Below are 20,543 nucleotides of genomic sequence, written 5' to 3'. Positions count from 1 at the left end.
GTATATGCCTGTGTGTGTACAGTGTGTGTGTATATGCCTGTGTGTGTACAGTGTGTGTATATGCCTGTGTGTGTACAGTGTGTGTATATGCCTGTGTGTGTGTACAGTGTGTGTATATGCCTGTGTGTGTGTATGTGCCTGTGTGTGTGTGTATACAGTGTGTGTATGTGCCTGTGTGTGTGTATATGCCTGTGTGTGTACAGTGTGTGTATATGCCTGTGTGTGTACAGTGTGTGTATATGCCTGTGTGTGTACAGTGTGTGAATATGCCTGTGTGTGTATATGCCTGTGTGTGTACAGTGTGTGTATATGCCTGTGTGTGTGTACAGTGTGTGTATATGCCTGTGTGTGTACAGTGTGTGTATATGCCTGTGTGTACAGTGTGTGTATATGCCTGTGTGTATATGCCTGTGTGTGTGTACAGTGTGTGTATGTGCCTGTGTGTGTGTATATGCCTGTGTGTACAGTGTGTGTATATGTCTGTGTGTACAGTGTGTGTATGCCTGTGTGTGTGTATGCCTGTGTGTGTACAGTGTGTGTATATGTCTGTGTGTACAGTGTGTGTATGCCTGTGTGTGTGTATGCCTGTGTGTACAGTGTGTGTATATGCCTGTGTGTGTACAGTGTGTGTATAAGCCTGTGTGTGTATACAGTGTGTGTATGTGCCTGTGTGTGTGTATGCCTGTGTGTGTACAGTGTGTGTATATGCCTGTGTGTGTACAGTGTGTGTATATGCCTGTGTGTGTGTGTATACAGTGTGTGTATGTGCCTGTGTGTGTGTGTATACAGTGTGTGTATGTGCCTGTGTGTGTGTGTGTACAGTGTGTGTGTATGACTGTGTGTGTATATGCCAGCGTGTGTGTGTGTGTACAGTGTGTTTATATGCTTGTGTGTGTGTTTATATGCTTGTGTGTGTGTATATATGCCTGTGTGTGTGTATATATGCCTGTGTGTGTGTATATATATGCCTGTGTGTGTGTGTATATGCCTGTGTGTGTGTGTATATGCCTATATGTGTGTGTGTAAATGCCTGTGTGTGTGTGTGTGTGTGTAAATGCCTGTGTGTCCATTGTGTATGCCTGTGTGTTTATGTGTCTTCACACGTGTGTGTGTGTCTGTGCGCTTCCCTGCGTGTCTGCATTTTTGTGTGTGCGATTGTCTGAGTGTGTCTGTGCATTTCTGTGTGTGCTTGCCTGTGTGTGTACGTGTCCCCATTTCTGTGAGTATGTGTATCTGCGTGTGTATATTAGGGCTCTTTCACATGTCCTGATATTTACGGGACTGGAGGTATCCGTGTCCACCTGTGTGTCATCCAAGTGACACATACTGGCGCTTGGGAATCAGTATACAGTTAGCGCTGTTCCCAAGAGCCGGGTGCTGAGCGCTGCCCTCATCATAGATCCCTGCAGGCGCTGTGATCAGCAGCAGCGGGGTCAATGATGAGAGTAGTAGTCTACTCCCACCGTGTCCGTGTCCAACTGTAAAAATAAGAATAAAATAAAAAAATCCTTATACTCACCTCTGTAATCCGTGCGAGCACTCACGCCGAGGAGAATGACTTTTGCAGCGAGCTTGCTCCAGAGCTGCGCTTAGTGAATGACAGGGCACCACTTGTTGAGCGCAGCTCCGGAGCCCACTCGCTGCAGGACACATTCTCCTCGGCGTGAGCGCTCGCACGGATTACAGCGGGTGACACTTAGTAGAGGTTAGTATAAGGATTTTTTTATTTTATTCTTTTTACAGTTGGACACAGCTTGTATAGACTATTACTCTCATCATTGACCCTGCTGGTGCTGATCGCAGCACCTTCAGGGATCTATGATGAGGGCAGCGCTCAGCGCTCTTCCCAAGCACCGCGTGCTAACTGTCATCAGTGTGCAGGACTTTTTGCGGTCTGGACAGCAGGTAAAAAACAGACATGTCAGCGTGTTTTGCCCACGGACATCACATGGTCTGTTGAAAGTGGAAACACACTGACATGTGCACATACGCATTCATGTGAATGGGTCTACGTGTGTCAGTGTCTCTGGTACGTGTGGAAACGGTCACCGCATGTACTGACGTGTGAAAGAGCCCTTAGTATGTCTCTGTGTGCGCTTGTGTTCGTGTGTGTAAGAGCGCTTCTGCATGTCTGTGTGCTCTTCCGAAGATTTATTATATATGGAGAGAGATGGGAGAGAAATTTTAGGAGACAGAATGGGGAGATGTGTGAAGAAACAGTATGGTGAACTACAAGAGGGGTGGGAATGGGTGCGGGAACAGAAAGGGGAAGGGATGTATAAGACAGTATGGAGAGTGGGGGAATAGTGTGAGGAGACAGTATGGAGGGAGAAAAGTGTGAGGTGACACAGCACAGAGACTAGGTAGTGTGGGGGACGGTATAGAGATGCGGTAGTATGGGGGGAACAGTGTGAGGGCACAGCAAGGAGGGAACAGTATGCTGAGGAGGGGGGGAATGTGATGAAGGGGCACAGTATAGAGACTGGGCAGTATAGGGGGGACACAGTGTGAGAGGACAATGTGAACAGGGGGCCCAGTATGGTAAGGAGAGGACAGTGTGGAGAGCAGGTACCATAAGAGGGGTAGAGTGTATGTCATGTTTTGTGCAGGGAGCATTGTAAGAGTTAGATTTATTCAGGGGCTCAGTGTAGATATTTTTATTCAGGAGCATTATAATGACTCTGCTATCTTTAAGGGCATCGTGTGGGGATGAGCTGCAGAAGACCGGAGAAGATGGAAGTCTGCAGAGACGAGCTGTGGATGAGAAAACTCATCATGGAGACTGAACAAGAGGAAGAAAAGAAAGAGAACGACTCTAATCAGAGAAGACGTCTCAGGTAAGATACCTGGATGTAAATGTTCATTTGTGATCCTGCCTGTGTCTCATCAGTACTGTGGTTCCTGTATGGTCCACAGTCTGATGATGACTGATAACTCCCAGTATCTCTATTGTTAATTACATACTGGGAGTTGTAGGTTTATGTGATAGAAAGATATATGGGGCTGACCTGACATTACAAATGATGGTGGTTCAGATGATGTTTCCATGTACTGATGCGTTTGTGCGCGTCTGTGTGTTTGTGCGCGTCTGTGTGTTTGTGCACGTCTGCGTATCTGGAATAATATGTATTTTGTAAGATGCGTGTATGTAAGAGTCCATTGTGGTGTGTAATAACATTCATATGCTTGAGGCACCTTTACTAAATCTATTAGGACTCACTCACATGTGTTAGGGAATTCCATTTGTCTTTCCACATTTAGGAACAGACAAGTGAAATTTGCTAACCTTGTCATAACCATAGGGCTGTACTTGTATGGAGCGGGTTCAGGAGCTGAGCCTGCTCCATACCAGGCAGATGTCGGCTGTGTTACATAGCCGGCGTCTGCCAGTAACAGCAGTGATCAGAGTTCGCCTTGATTGCTGCTGTTTTGAGTATTTAAGTGCCCTTGTCAATCACTGACAGCGGCATTTAGATAGCACGATGGCCGGTGCATGCAGTCACCTGCTCCCTTCAGTCCCCTGTGACGCAGGTGCAGGTTGCTGATGGGTTGCCAGTAGGGCTGAGTGAGCGTGGTCGGACAAGGTGTGATCCCAGCATGCTCGGGTGTTATCCAGGTATCTTGTAGTGCTCTGCTAATATGCTCGAGTCCCTGCGGTAACATGTTTTGCGGCGGTAGACAGAAGCAACACATGCAGTGATTACCTAACAAACAGGCAATTCCTGCATGTGTTGCATCTGCCTACCGCCGCAAAACATGCTACCCTGGGGACTCGAGCATATTAGCAGAGCACTACAAGATACTCAGATAACACCCGAGCATGCTGGGATCACACCTTATCCGACCACTCTTGCTCAGCACTAGTTGCCAGGTACGGCTGCCATGTTAGTCGTTCAATGAAGCTCAGCCTGAGGTTGGGCTCCATGGAAGTGGCACAATCAAGGTGCCGGACGTTATTGTAGCACCCTCACTTTGTAGTTAGCGGTGACTGTAATGTCTCCCTCCTTGCACCGACCTTATAACAGGAAGCGAGTGGCGGCAGGGAGAATAAAACGTAATTTTCTCCGTGTAGCCAACGCTTTTCCATTAAGCCGTCTAACCAGGCTTTAAACCCTATTTACCTGCAGATTACCCCTATATCTGCAGATAAATAGCGTTTTTCAAGGTGACAAGTTACCATTAAAGGGACTCTGGCAGTACGGAATGACTGTTCGAACAAAGTCCTGCCGCTCAGTGCTCCACAGCGCGGCCAATCATGTAATTATAGTACATTATAGAAAAGCATAACAAGTAATAAAACCGTTTATGGTGGGCTGTAGTGTGGGCCCCTAGAGTCAGTTCCCCTGGTGGGCCCTAGGCACCCCAGTCCGACCCTGCTCACAGCAACAGGCTGGGGACGCATTAGGACTGCGCACACTGTAACTTTAAGAATCAGGAAGTGCCAGCGCTGCCGCCCTAAGCCAGCAGACAAGAGACATGCACAGAGCAGGCAGAAGAGCATAGTGTGCAGCCTGGACTGGTAGGTAAGTTGGCGGTCTCGCATGGAGGGAGATGATAAGCCATGCCAACACGCCGCCAGGGATGTTACATAAAACAGCATTTTTAGTGACAAAATATTTTTTCATGCTTTATTTTTAATTTTTACAATTTTGTTGCCCCCAATTAGCCACATACAGTAATATTGTCTTACAATTAGAATCATATAGTAATTCTGGCAAACATCTTGTAGTAATGTCCCTATCCTGGTCCCCATCTTGAAGTAATGCCCCATCCTGGTCCTCATTTTGTAGTAATGTTCCCCATCCTGGTCCTAATCTTGTACTAATGTGCCCCATCCTGGTCCTAATCTTGTAGCAATGTGTCCCATCCTGGTCCTAATCTTATACTAATGTGCCCCATCCTGGTCCTAATCTTGTAGTAATGTGTCCCATCCTGGTCCTAATCTTGTAGTAATGTGTCCCATCCTGATCCTAATCTTGTAGTAATGTGCCACGTCCTGGCCCTATTCTTGAAGTAATGTGCCACGTCCTGGTCCTATTCTTGTAGTAATGTGCCCCATCCTGGTCCTATTCTTGTAGTAATGTCCTCATCCTGGTCGTCATCTTGTAGAAATGCCCCATCCTGGTCCTCGTTTTGCAGTAATGTGCCCCATCCTGGTCCTCATCTTGTAGTAATACTCTCCATCCTGGTCCCCATCTTGGAGTAATGACCCATCCTGGTCCCCATCTTGGAGTAATGTCCCCATCTTGTAGTAATGTCCCCCATTCGGTAGTAATGCCCCATCCAGGTCCCCATATTGTAGCTATGTCTCCATCCAGGTCCCCATATTGTAGATATGTCCCCGTCCAGGTCCCCATATTGTAGATATATCCCCGTCCAGGTCCCCATATTGTAGATATTTCCCCATATTGTCAGATATGTCCCCATCCAGGTCCACATGTTGTAGGTATGTCCCCATATTGTAGCTATGTCCTCATCCAGGTCCCTATATTGTAGGTATGTCCACTATTGTGCCATTCTTCATACACACATAAAAGAGAAAAAAAAAAGATTCTTCTCACCTGTCCTCCGTTCCCTCGGCGTCTTTTGTGCACATGTGGCCCGCAGGCACCACAGACCCCTTGACGATCCCGACCAGGTCCAGGAGAAGCCGCCAACAGCAGCGCTGCACTGCCGCGCAGAGACAGTCTCCCAGCACAGCATTACTAATGCCTGCCGCCGGCCAATCAGAGGCTAGGAGCTGAAATCCGCGCATGGCAGTGACGTCATACGCCACTGCGCAGGCACGCAAATGTCAGCAGCTGGCCTCTGATTGGCCGGCAGCTGGCACTGGTATTGCTGTGCTGGGGGACTGTCTCTGCGCGGCAGTGCAGCGCGGCTGTTGGCGGCTCCTCCTGGACCAGGTCGGGATCGTCAAAGGGTCCGTGGTGCCTGCGGGCCGCATAAAGCAGCCTCAGGGGCCGCATGCGACCTGCATGTTTGAGACCTCTGTTCTAAACGAAAATGTCAGAACATCTGTCCATGAGCTGAATCTCAAGAAAACGTGGTTTATGAAGCAACAATACAAAGTCAAAGTGCGGGCGGTCAAATTTATGCAGTACTTAGCAGAATACAGTGAAAATCATGGTCACATATGACGCCCATAAGAGTATAAAGATGACGCCGATGCAGGCCATCAGTAGGCCCCTGGCTGTCTTGTTAATCCATCGGCATTAAATGATCTTGGAGAGGGGGACAGAAGGTACCTGTGCGGATGCTCCATCAGGATCAGCCACATAAATGCCAGTATCAAAGACTGACAGTGGACATTTAAGTGGCAGTGACGACATATGCCGCTGCGCAGGCACGCCAATGTCAGCTGCTGGCCTCTGATTGGCCAGCGGCTGGCATTGGTAATGCGATGCTGGAAGACTTTCTCTGCGTAGCAATGCACCGCAACTGTTGGCGGCTCCTCCTGTACCAGGTCAGGATCATCAAGGGGTCTGTGGTGCCTGCGGGCCGCTCAAAGCAGCCTCAGGAGCAGCACGCGGCCTGCGTGTTTGAGACCTCTGTTCTAAACAAAAATGTCAGAACATCTGTCTATAAGCTGAATCTCAAGAAAACGTGGTTTATGAAGCAACAACCCAAAGTCAAAGTGCTGGCGGTAATCCTACGGAAATCTTGTGTAAGGACCTTTATCAAGCAGTTCATGGGAGAAATCCCACTAGCATAACAGAGTTGAAGTTGATTTATAAGGAGAAATAGGGTCAAATCCCTCCAAGCCGATGTGCAGGACTAATCAACAATTACTGGAAATGTGTTGATGCAGTTCTTGCTGCACAAGGAGGTCACAACAGATACTGAACAACGATGGTCACATACTTTGCTACTCTGAGACATGATACTGGATAAATTTCCTCATTTAAAAATGACAAAGTCTACTATTTTTACCTCGATTATTTGATTTAGTCCTCTTTATCTACTCTTAGGACTTTTGTGAAAATCTGATGCAGCATTAGATCAAATTGTTGCAGTACTTAGCAGTATACAGTAAAAATCATGGTCACATATGACGCCCATAATAATATACAGATAACGACGATGCAGGCCTTCAGCAGGCCCCTCGCTGTTTTGTTAATCCATCGGCATTCCATGATCTTGGGGAGGGGGACAGAAGGCACCTGCGAGGACGCTCCATCGGGATCAGCTACATAAATCCCAGTATCAAAGACTGAAAGTGGACATTTAAGTGGTTAAACAGCTGCAAAAGGAGCTAGCCGCTCCATATATCTTGACCCACGGATATATACGTTATGGAGCGTGAAGGGATTAATTAACTTCTTTGCAAATATTAAAAGGTTTTTCCTGTCCGTTTTTATTGTGTAAATGTAGGTAATAATTGTAAAAATAAGCTATTTCTTAATTTATTTCATGTTTATATGCTTGTAATCAAATGCATTCAACTCCTGATAAAGTTTATCAAGTTTTACAAAATTTCTGTTTGTAATAATCCAAAGAAATAAGAAAACTTTAAATAACTCAACACAACTAATATAACAAGTGGTCTCCAAGCTCAACACAAAATGCCACTTTCAATGACTTCTACAGTCTAAAAATTATTCAACCACTATATGACAAGTGTCATTCTTTACTGCTTAGTAAAGCCCAACTTTCTACTGTGACCTGCTGCAAACCTCATACAACAGATATACACACAAGTCCTAAAAGTAGACAACAAAATCAAAATTTGAATGAAAAATATTAGACTTTGTCATTATTTAAATGACGAAAATGATCCAATATCACATGTCTGTAAATGGCAAAGTGAACCTTACCTATCAGAATCTAGTATGACCCCCTTGTGCAGCAGTAACTACATCTAAACATTTCCGGTGAGTGTGGATCAGTTCTGAATATTGGCTTGGAGAAATTTTAGCCCATTTCTCACTACAAAACTGCTTCAACTTTGTTAAGTTGGTGGGTTCTCTCACCATGAAGAAGTGTCTGGCAGTGTTCCTGACTAAACTTAGCCGATTTCTCATGACCAATGGCCTACAGCTCGCTAATATTCTTGGGTTTTCAAAACAGTGGTTCAAAAAGTTAAGAAAAAAGATCACCGCCTTGCAAAAACATAAGAAAGGAAACAAAAAGATAAAAGCATTGAATTTTCCTACAGATAAAGTTGCACATTCACTGACTTCTCTGACAAGTCATACAAGAAAAAAGTTATCAATGGCTGTCACCAGATTCCGTAGGGAGAAAGTGGTTAAAAATTAAAACCCCTTGAGTAACTGCAAAATACCTGCAGCAAGATTTGATTGCAGCAGGTACTGAGGTTTCAGTTTTCACAGACAGGTGATTCCTCCGCATCTATTTTGCTTCCATCTGCACTGGAAACTGCACTGTGTGGTGGGCATGATGGATTTAGTCAAGTATCAGGAAATTTTTGTAGCTAACGTCATGTCTTCTGTAAGGAATCTAAAGCCTGGGCGTCATTGGATTTTCCAACCCCACAATGATACCAAGAATATCTCTCAAAGCCCACCAACAACTGATTTTAGAGGTCCTGGAAGACAAAACAGTAGGCAGCACAAATGCCTGACCTGAACACTATACAAAATTGAAATAGTCTGTTGCAGGACGCAAACCCCAGAATATTACTCAACTTGAGGCCGTTGTCCATTAGGAATGGGTGGAGATTCCTCAGAAATGCTGTCAGGAGCTGGTCTCTGGCTATGCATTACATTTGCAGCAGGTCAAAACAGCAAGAAGGTGCTCTATTAATTAGTAAAATGCCTGTCATGAAGGAGTTCTGAGAACACAGTAGTCAGTAAAAGTGACATTTTGTGTTGACTGTGGAGAAACTGCTTGTTATATTAGTTGAGTTCAGAAACTGAAATAGTTCTTGTTTGATTGGTTTATTGCAAATAGCAAAACATTTGTAAATGTTGACAATAAACCTAATTTGGTGGTTGAATAATTTTGATTGCAATTGTACATGCCTCCGTTCTCCTGATATTTGGACTTTCCATTTTAATTTTTTACTTTTCATTGTCAAGGTGACCAGCTGCAGCTCTCTCTCTCGCTTTCTCTTTTTAATAGTTCTTTTCTATAAAGCTTGTAATCACTGCAGTGGAGCTGGCCAGGATTGCCGGAGCAGGGGATTAGCAGCCTCATGATGCTGCTGGCCTAAAATGTCAGTCAACTAGGAGTGCCCACCTTTCACCAGAAATCAGGAAGTCAGGAGGTTGGGAAGATGCGACAAACCTTTTAAAGGTAAATTGTCAAATTAGACCCATGGTTAATTCTAGAGTAACAGTTAATAGTGTAATTAGCTATTAAAAACTGAGGTGTATGACAATGATTGGTAAATATTGTTAATTTACCTGTGAATGTTCTGAAACAATCAGTCATTGAAGAGAGAACTTCTTCATCCGTCAGTGTTTCCATAAATTCAGACTCCTCTCCAGCAATAAAGCCACAGAGCACATATCCAAGCCTAGAAAAGCAAAACATCAGACTGTTACAGAATCAGACCATATTCTCCACAAAAAACAACATTCTTCTAAAACAGTCTGCAAAGAACATTTTAATGGATTGGATTTTTGCTGCCCGGTGGTAAATATTAATGGTGTCCGGCTTTTTGCACAGATCAAGCAGTGAGTCCAATCATGTAGGAATGAGTAGTAGTCGAAAGAACAACCCTCTGTAATGAGATAACTTGTGGTTTCCTAAAATATGAAAATATATATTTCTCACTTACTGTTCCGGGTGTTCCAGGACCACAAATACAGAAAGCTTTTTCATCCAATTCTGCCTCAAGTCTTTCTTTGCTTCAGTAAGAGGGGAACCACCTTCCCACACCAGCTGGATTACTGTAGTGTTTGGGTCCCAAAAGGGTTTCTCAAACTCCAACAAAATTTTATTATTGGTTCCAAATCCCAAATTCTTAATAGCCTGCAATTTTCCAGGTGGCAGAACGGGGCTGAAAAAATCCATAGCTCGTTTCTTCAGAACTCCTGAAAACAAATGAAACCATCTGAAAGTCCTATATATGTTATTAGCTACCACCATTCATTGTGTGATGTTCCTCAATTAAATACTAACGGATTTCCAAAGAAAATACTATAAAATTACATTTGCACAACCAAAGATAACTAATGATCAGCTGCCAGTAGTGATGGGCGAGCGTGGTCGCTACTGCTCTGTACCCGCCCGAGCATCTCACTGTTCTAGATGCTCGGTGAGTACTTCTGGAATGCTCAGGCAGGAGCTCCAGTCCCCGCCCAGCAGGTTTGGCGCTGTTTAGACAGCGAATAAACATGTGGAAATTGCCTGCCACTCACTGTAATGCCGCAGCCATGTTGGTTGTGGCATTACAGTGACTGGCTGGCCGCATAGAGTCATTAGGTCTATATCAGACCCGGTGACCCTATGCTCATCACAGTCTACCCTTCAGAAAGGCAGAGTAGGGAGAGGTGCTGCTGAGCTAGGGAGAGAATTGGCAAGAATTAGTGAGGTATTAGGCATTCCACAGCAATACATATACACATCTGAACTAACAGTCCTTTTAAGGACTAATCCATCTGCATATATTATTCCTGGTGATAGCAGGAGTTAGGCAAGCAGAGTTTGTGGAGAATGTATAGAGCAGAGTAGGATCCACTGCACGTTCTGTCTGCTTCTTTTACAGATATCCATAGCCCTAGATATCAGGGCTAATTTCATTTTTTGATCTTAATCCTGATTATTTGCTTAAAAATCATTATAGTACACCATTTTTAATGCTCCATTTGCTTGTTAGCAGAATACAGCCAGATGTTTGATTTTGTTCACATTGCTGTATTGTAGAAGCTGAGAAACTTGTCCATCATCAGCCGTAATCTGATATTACTGCCGTAATAATTGTGACATTTTTTGGAGCGTGCCAAATATTACACTCCAGTTAAAGTCTACCAGTTGCGTGTTGTTCAACCTATTCAAACTTGGCCGCTGACCAATAACATATCTATAACACCACTGCCTAAAACCATGGTCATCAGACGTGATCCGATATTACTGCGGTAATAATCGTGACATTTTGGGGAGCGTGCCAGATATTACACTCAATTTAAAGTCTGTCAGTTGTGTGTTGTTCAAACCTATTCACACTTGTTCGCTGACCAATAGCATATATGTGAACAATGTTGTCAGAGTATTACGCCACTTGTATGGACTGACAAAAAAAATAAAAATAAAACAAAAACAAAGCTAAAATGGATTTTCCTGGAAGAAATGTTAAGAAACATGCTTGCAGGGTCATGACTTGTATATAAGGCCAAATAAATAACATAAATAATAAATAAATTATGGACTGTGGAAGAGATTTATGCGACCAGAATGAACACTCATCTCGAGCTGATGATACCACCTAGCAGCACCTGCCCCTATCGTAAATGCATCTATACACATGGTCAAAATTGTTGGTACCCCTCTTTTAATGAAAGAAAAACCCACAATGGTCACAGAAATAACTTGAATCAGACAAAAGTAATAATAAATTAAAAATCTATGAAAATGAACAAATGAAAGTCAGACATTGCTTTTCAACCCTGCTTCCACAGAATTTAAAAAAAAATTAAACTCATGAAATAGGCCTGGACAGAAATGATGGTACTCTTAACTTAATATTTTGTTGAACAAGCTTTTGAGGCAATCACTGCAATCAAACGATTCATGTAACTGTCAATGGGACTTCTCTACCTCTCGACAGGTATTTTGGTCCACTTCTTATGAGCAAACTGCTCCAGTTGTCTCGTGTTTGAAGGTTGCCTTTTCCAGACCACATGTTTCAGCTCTTTCCAAAGATGCTCAATAGGATTTAGGTCAGGGCTCATAGAAGGCCACTTCAGAATAGTCCAATGTTTTCCTCTTAGCCATTCTTGGGTGTTTTTAGCTGTGTGTTTTGGGTCATTATCCTGTTGCAAGACCCATGACCTGCGACTGAGACCAAGCTTTCTGACACTGGGCAGTACATTTCTCTCTAGAATCCCTGGATAGTCTTGAGATTTCATTGTACCCTGCACAGTTACAAGACACCCTGTGCCAGATGCAGCAAAGCAGCCTCAGAACATAACAGAGCCTCCTCCATGTTTCACAGTAGGGACAGTGTTCTTTTCTTGATATGCTTCATTTTTCCATCTGTGAACATAGAGCTGATGTGCCTTGCCAAAAACATCCATTTTTGTCTCATCTGTCCATAGGACATTTTCCCAGAAGCTTTGTGGCTTGTCAACATGTAGTTTGGCAAATTCCAGTCTGGCTTTTTTCAGATTTTTTTTCAACAATGGTGTTCTCCTTGGTCGTCTCCTATGAAGTCCACTTTGGATCAAACAACGACAGGTGGTGCGATCTGACACTGATGTTCCTTGAGCTTGAAGTTCACCTTTAATCTTATTAGAAGTTATCCTGGGCTCTTTTGTTACCATTCGTATTAACCGTCTCTTTGATTTGTCATCAATTTTCCTCCTGCGGCCACGTCTAGGGAGGTTGGCTACAGTCCCATGGATCTTAAATTTCTGAATAATATGTGCAACTGTAGTCACAGGAACATCAAGCTGCTTGGAGATGGTCTTATAACCTTTACCTTTAACTTGCTTGTCTATAATTTTCTTTCTAATCTCCTGAGACAACTCTATCCTTTGCTTCCTCTGGTCCATGTTGAGTGTGGTACATACCATGTCACCAAACAGCACAGTGCGTATCTGTAGCCCTATATACAGGCCCACTGACTGATTACAAGATTGTAGACACCTGTGATGCTAATTATTGGACACAACTTGATTTAACATGTCCCTTTTGTCACATTATTTTCAGGGGTACCATCATTTCTGTCCAGGCCTGTTTCGTGAGTTTAACTTTTTTTTAAAATTCTGTGGAAGCAGGGTTGAAAAGCAATGTCTGACTTTCATTTGTTCATTTTCATAGATTTTTAATTTCTTATTACTTTTGTCAGATTCAAGTTATTTCTGTGACCATTATGGGTTTTTCTTTAATTAAACGAGGGGTACCAACAATTTTGACCACGTGTGTAACAGCGGTATTAATAGGGAATAGAATAGATTTGTATTTAGCACCAGCAGCAAGCAGTATAAGGCAATAATACCTGGCTGGATCAGTGTAATACGTTATCCATATTGCGGTAGCTCACCCTGCAAATGAATTTCAGATAAGACAGGTAACATTCTAGAATATAGAATCTATTTGAATTGTCCTTCCCATTATTAAGGAGTGTGCCTCCTATACTGTTATTGTGTATGCAGCAATTTCAAAGGCTGCTAAAAATTATGATGCACTCCAATACACATTTGAGGAGACTTAGTAGTGGGCAACAGTTAAAAATTTATTTTTTAGAATTAAGGAGTGGGTCTCCTAGACTGGTAATGGCCATGCACTAAGTACATAGGTTAGAAAACATTGACCCCTGGTGGGTATACAGTACAGACCAAAAGTTTGGACACACCTTCTCATTTAAAGATTTTTCTGTATTTTCATGACTATGAAAATTGTACATTCACACTGAAGGCATCAAAACTATGAATTAACACATGTGGAATTATATACTTAACAAAAAAGTGTGAAACAACTGAAAATATGTCTTATATTCTAGGTTCTTCAAAGTAGCCACCTTTTGCTTTGATGAATGCTTTGCACACTCTTGGCATTCTCTTGATGACCTTCAAGAGGTAGTCACTGGAAATGGTCTTCCAACAATGTTAAAGGAGTTCCCAGAGATGCTTAGCACTTGTTGGCCCTTTTGCCTTCACTCTGCGGTCCAGCTCACCCCAAACCATCTCGATTGGGTTTAGGTCTGGTGACTGTGGAGGCCAGGTCATCTGGCGTAGCACCCCATCACTATCCTTCTTGGTTAAATAGCCCTTACACAGCCTTGAGGTGTGTTTGGGGTCATTGTCCTGTTGAAAAATAAATGATGGGCCAACTAAACGCAAACCGGATGGAATAGCATGCCGCTGCAATATGCTGTGGTAGCCATGCTGGTTCAGTATGCCTTCAATTTTGAATAAATCCACAACAGTGTCACCAGCAAAGCACCCCAACACCATCACACCTCCTCCTCCATGCTTCACGGTGGGAACCAGGCATGTAGAGTCCATCCGTTCCCCTTTTCTGCGTCTCACAAAGACACGGTGGTTGGAACCAAAGATCTCAAATTTGGACTCATCAGACCAAAGGACAGATTTCCACTGGTCTAATGTACATTCCTTGTGTTCTTTAGCCCAAACTTGTCTATTCTGCTTGTTGTCTGTCCTTAGCAGTGGTTTCCTAGCAGCTATTTTACCATGAAGGCCTGCTGCACAAAGTCTCCTCTTAACAGTTGTTGTAGAGATGTGTTTGCTGCTAGAACTCTGTGTGGCATTGACCTGGTCTCTAATCTGAGCTGCTGTTAACCTGCGATTTCTGAGGCTGGTGACTCAGATCAACTTAGCCTCAGAAGCAGAGGTGACTCTTGGTTTTCTTTCCTCATGTGAGCCAGTTTCCTTGTAGCGCTTGATAGGTTTTGCAACTGCACTTGGGGACACTTTCAAAGTTTGCCCAATTTTTCGGACTGACTGATCTTCATTTCTTAAAGTAATGATGGCCACTCGTTTTTCTTTACTTAGAATTATGGCAAGAAAAAAACAGCTACCAGTCTATTCAGTAGGACTATCAGCTGTGTATCCACCTGACTTCTGCACAACACAACTGATGGTCCCAACCCCATTTATAAGGCAAGAAATCCCACTTATTAAACCTGACAGGGCACACTTGTGAAGTGAAAACCATTTCCGGTGACTACCTCTTGAAGCTCATCAAGAAAATGCCAAGAGTGTGCAAAGCAGTTATCAAAGCAAAAGGTGGCTACTTTGAAGAACCTAGAATATAAGACATATTTTCAGTTGTTTCACACTTTTTTGTTAAGTATATAATTCCACATGTGTTAATTCATAGTTTTGATGCCTTCAGTGTGAATGTACAATTTTCAAAGTCATGAAAATACAGAAAAATCTTTAAATGAGAAGGTGTGTCCAAACTTTTGGTCTGTACTGTATATATATATTATATATGAAGTTAGAGGTAGGCCTCTAAAAATAGTTCCTAGGACATCATAAACATCCTCAAAAAAATTATGAGGGCCTTGCATGATGGTCACCCTGGTGATATGGCGGTGGAGGTTGAGGAGAAGGAGGAAGCCAACATAAAATAGAAGAAATCCTGAAGTGTGTACCCATGTCTGGGTGTGAAGGGGTGCATGGGAATAGACCCCCAAAAAAATAAACACTGGATTTGAGTTTATGTTCCGCTACCATCATCTGGTGGTGTTGAGAAGTCTGGTCCAATCCAACCCTTGTTCATTTTGATAAGAGTCTGTCTGTCATAATTTTCAGTTAATAGGCGGATGCACCTATCAGTTATAATGCCCCCGGCGGCACTAAAAACCATCTCTGACAAAACGCTAGTGGACAGGACCTCCAAGGCGTATAGAGACAGTTCATGCCATGTGTCCAGCTTGGATACCAAACAGTTGTAAGGCACAGAGGAATTATGGAGGACGCAGGTACAGTCGCCAAGGTAGACCTTCAGCATCTTTCAAAACTTTTCCCTCCTTGCCAGAGTACCCCACGTATCAGGGATGGGGCGCTGGGAGGGTCTGAGAAAACTGTCCCAGACCTTTGACAGTGTTCTCCTGCCTCTGCCGCATCTGGTTTGTGTCTCCCTTGCCTGTACTCCTTGGTTGTCCAATGAACTGTGACCTCTGCCGCAAGTGTTGTCAGATGGGAATTTTTTAAAATAATTCTTCAACAAGGGCCTGAAACTTAATCTCTCTAAGGCTGTGTGCCCACTATGCGTGCGTTTAAGCGTTTCCGCAGCGGCAATTCTGCTGCAGAAACGCTTAAAAAACGCTTGGTACAAGGTCTGCAATGTTCCCCAATGCTAATCCGCATGTGCTGTGCACATGCTGCGGAAATTTCCGCTGTGGATTATTATTGCGGAAAAATCCGCAGCACTACCAATTATTTTGCGTAATTGCGGCGTTTTCGCCGCCATTGACTTGCATTGAATCGCTTAATATCTGCATGACTACATGTGCACATGCGGATATTAAGCGATTCAATGTGCGGATGGTACCCGGGTCTGGAGAAGAGGAGACTCTCATCCAGACCCGGGTACCATAGTACCTGTAAAAAAAAAAGAATTAAAATAAAAAATATACATTATATTCACCTTCTGATGGCCTCCGGTCTCCATAGTGATGCATCCTGGCTCCCCAGCAGTTCGCGATGGGCTAAAAGGACCTGCTATGACGTTATTTAGTCATGTGACGGGTCACGCGACCGCTGACGTCGGCGGTCACGTGACCTGTCACATGACTAAATGACGTCATGGAAGGTCCTTTTACACAACCGCGAGACACCGGGAAAACTGGACGCATCGGATAAGGAGACCGGGGGCCATCGGAAGGTGAGTATATGGTTTTTTTTTTTACCATTTTTATTCTTTTTTTTAACTAACTTGGTTACACTATATAAATCCATGCCGGTTGCATGGACTTATATAGTGTGACCTAGTTGTCAAGCACTTTCCAAGTGATGCTAAAATCGCTTGGAAAGCGCTTGCAAAATCGCATGATCAAAAGGCTTCACTTCCGCTTGTCCCTGGCAGGAAAAATGCATGTAAAATCCGCATGCGTTTTTCCTGCAAGGGAGATGCAGAAACGCTCAAAAAAAATCCAGAGCATTTCTGCATCATGGGAACATAGCCTAAAACTGAACTCCTTGTGTTTCCTCCCTCTGCTAACCTACCTATACCTGACTTTGCAGTTTCCTTAGGTGGTGCCACCATTACTCCCAAGCAGCACACCTGCTGTCTTGGAGTCATATTTGACACGCAAGTTTCCATTATTCCCCACGTACAATCACTCACTCGCTCGTGTCACCTGCACCTTAAAGTAGATAATTAGCGTGCACACTGTCTAAATTAGATGAGGTGCAGATGCAATGGACTGGTAATGTCCGTTAATTGCATAAAAATTAATTCATTGCACACTCTTTAAGTTGCTATTTGGTGTAAATTTATTTACAGGCAAGAAAAAAATCAAGAAACAATACAGTGGTGGAGGCGACAGTAGACGTTTCGGCCGCACAGGCCTTATTCATTATGTCGCTATTGTATCTGATTTAGACCATAAGTCAAAGGAAAGGACCAGAGTATACGGATAGATGATCCAGTGAAAGGCTTCACAGTGGTACCAATATATGTCAGCCAGGCAGAGACGCCGTCCCTCTCACCTCTCACCTCTCCGCTCCCCGCGCGGCGTCCTCCTGCGCTCCTCTTCCTGCTGCTGCCGGCGCGCGCAGCTTCCCAGGCACTGTGCTTAGGGTGCGCGCTCCCTCTCTCTTAAACGGCCCGCTCGCGCCATCCTAAGGAGTCCCCGGCCAATAGCCGAGGGTCCTCCCATATATAAGGCACCTCCTCCAAAATGGAGGTGCCCGAGCAAAAGTTGATGCACAGCATACTTACCTCAGCTTCAGCCCTCAGGTCCAGTTGCCAGCCTGACTACTGTTCCAGTCCGCCAGTCTGACTACTCTCCAGCCCGACAGTCTGCCTTCCGTTCTACTCGCCAGTCTGTCTATGGGCAAGTCCGCCTGCTTACCAGGAAGCACCTGCCAGTTACCTGCCTGCTACCTGCCGTGCCGGCTAGCCCGCTCACCTGGGAGCACTCGCCTGTTACCTGCCTGTTACCTGATAGCCTACCTGGAGGCTCCTGCTGTCACTTGCTGTGACCACCCGCCTGCTAACCTAGAGAATTCAGCCTGCTTGGCCGTCACTTGCCGTAGCCTACCAGGAGGCTCCTGCTGTCACTTGCTGTGACCACCTGTCTGTTACCTAGAGACTTCAACCTGCTCTGCCATCACGTGCCGTGACCACCTGTCAACTATCCAGAGACTTCTGCCTGCCTGTTGTGTCCATCCGCTATACCGGTCAGTCCCAGTCTGCTGACCCGTGGGAGCCACCTGCTCTCTTACAAGATCGTCCCCAGAGTAGCACCTGGTCCCTCTGCTCAGTCCCTCACTGGTCACGGAGTCGTTAGCCGCAGTACGACCAGGGTCGGTCTGAGTTGATTCTTAGTTACGCCCCTCTGGGTCCCTCCTTGCACTGCGGCACAGAGGTTCCCCCACCCGGATCCGTAACATAAATCCTGCGTCAATGACGTCTCTCAGGTGGAGGTCCCACGTGTGGTAGCTGTGGAGGGTGAAGGAGCGGCGCTCCCATCTATCCGTATACTCTGGTCCTTTCCTTTGACTTATGGTCTAAATCAGATACAATAGCGACGTAATGAATAAGGCCTGTGCGGCCAAAACGTCTATTGTCGCCTCCACCACTGTATTGTTTCTAGATTTTTTCTTGCCTGTAAATAAATTTACACCAAATAGCAACTTAAAGAGTGTGCGATGAATTAATTTTTATGCACCCGCACCTTAAAAACATCTCCAAAATCCGACCTTTTCTCACCTTTGATACTGCTAAAACTCTTAGGCTGTGTGCCTACTATGCATTTTCCAAGCGTTTATGCTGCGGAATTTCCGCAGCATGAACGCTTGGGAAACGCTTGGTAATCCGCCCCCATGGTCCCCAATGACAAGTCACAATGTCAATGCCCATGCTGCGGATTTTTCCTCAGCGTTTATGCTGCGCTCAAAAATCCGCAGCGTGTCCATTAATTTTGCAGACACGCAGCGTAATCGCCGCCATTGACTTGCATTGAAACGCATAATATCCGTGTCAGTACATTTGTACACACGGATATTATGCGTTTCTATGTGCGGATGGTACTCAAGTCTAGAGGAGAGGAGACTCTCATCCAGACCTGGGTACCATAGAAACTGTAAAAAAAAAGAATTTAAAATAAAAAATAAAGTATATACTCACCTTCTGATGTCCTCCCGATGTTTTGTCTGCTCCGTCCGGTCTCTTGCAATGCTCGCGCTGTTGTGAAGGACCTGCCATGATGTCACTGAGTCATGTGACCCATCACATGGCTCAATGACGTCACCACAGGTCCTTCACAACAGCGCGAGCCACCCAACACACCGGACGCAGCGGAGATAACACCGGGAGGACAACGGAAGGTGAGTATAAATTTTATTTTTTACCATTCTTATTCTTTTTTTTTTAACTAACTTGGTCACGCTATATAAATCAATGCCGGTTGCATGGATTTATATAGTGTGAACAAGTTGTCAAGCACTTTTCCAAGTGATGCTAAAATCGCTTGGAAAAGCGCTTGATAACCCACGTGCAGAAATGCATGGAAAGACGCTTGACAAACGCTTCTACCTGGCGGGAAAAACGCATGTAAAAAACGCATGCGTTTTTCCTGCGAGAGAAAAGCGCAAAAAATATGCAGCATTTCTGCATCGTGGGCACATAGCCTTACTGTCGCTCTTATTCACTAATGCAACTCTCTTCTAATCGGTCTCCCTCTAAACCAGTGTTTCCCAAACTCCAGTCCTCACGGACCCCATCAGCTCATGTTTTCAGGATTTTCTTAGCATTGGCCAGGTGGTGGAAGTATCATCAAGGCATCAGTAATTCTCTTAGCTGTGCAGCACTATAGAAATCCTGAAAACATGACCTGTGGGCGGCCGTGAGGACTGGAGTTTGGGAAACACTGCTCTAAACAAACTGTCTCCTCTCCAATCCATTCTGGACCAGCCGGGTCGTATTTCTATCAAGCCGCTTCACCGAAGCCTCTACACTGTGACAGTCATTGCACTGGTTGGTTACCCATTCACTAGAGAATACAATACAAACTCATCTCTCTCACCCACAAAACTCTCCACAGCCCTATATCTCATTCCTGTCTATCACCCCTCCCGTGCCCTCCATTCTGCAACTTATCTAAGACTAACATTCTCCTTAATCCGAACCTCACACCACATTTTTTTTGTTAGGAAGTTATAAGGGTTAAAAGTTGACCAGTGATTTCTCATTTTTCCAACAAAATTTACAAAACCATTTCTTTAGGGACCACATCACATTTGAAGTGACTTTGGGGGGCCTTTATGACAGAAAATACCAAAAAGTGACACCATTCTAAAAACTGCACCCCTCAAGGTGCTCAAAACCACATTCAATAAGTTTATCAACCCTCAGGGAACTTATCTAGATGTGTGGTGAGCACCCTGAACCCCCAGGTGCTTCACAGAAGATTATAACATGGAGCCGTGAAAATAAAAAAAAAAATCAAACTTTCCACAAAAATGATGTTTTGGCCCGACATTTTTTATTTTCACAAGGGTAAGAGGAGAAAATGGACCCCAAAAACTTTTGTGCAATTTCTCCCGAGTACGTCAATACCCCATATGTGGGGAAAATACACTTTTTGGGCGCCCGGCAGGGTTCAGAAGGGAAGGAGCACTGTGTGACATTTTGAAAGCAAAATTGGCTGGAATTGAGAGCGGATGATATGTCACGTATGGAGAGCCCCTGATACACCTAAGTAGTGGAAAGCCCCCAGAAGT

General features: G+C 44.4%; 1 protein-coding gene across 1 annotated transcript in view; it reads right to left on the bottom strand.

Annotated features, from left to right (window-relative positions):
• Positions 1-20,543, bottom strand: part of PAOX (polyamine oxidase) — a 131,421-nt gene that overhangs the window by 49,482 nt on the left and 61,396 nt on the right. The window contains exons 4-5 of the mRNA XM_073686119.1: positions 9,743-9,998; positions 9,366-9,478 (exon numbers count right to left, since the gene is read on the bottom strand). Of these exons, the coding sequence (XP_073542220.1) occupies positions 9,366-9,478; positions 9,743-9,998 (369 nt within the window). The remainder of the gene's footprint in view (positions 1-9,365; positions 9,479-9,742; positions 9,999-20,543) is intronic.

This window comes from Phyllobates terribilis, unplaced genomic scaffold, assembly GCF_046119375.1.
Source record: "Phyllobates terribilis strain yellow unplaced genomic scaffold, ASM4611937v1 Scaffold_5__5_contigs__length_657084704, whole genome shotgun sequence".
Taxonomy (NCBI): Eukaryota; Metazoa; Chordata; class Amphibia; order Anura; family Dendrobatidae; genus Phyllobates; species Phyllobates terribilis.
This window is presented reverse-complemented; position numbering and strand designations above follow the sequence as displayed.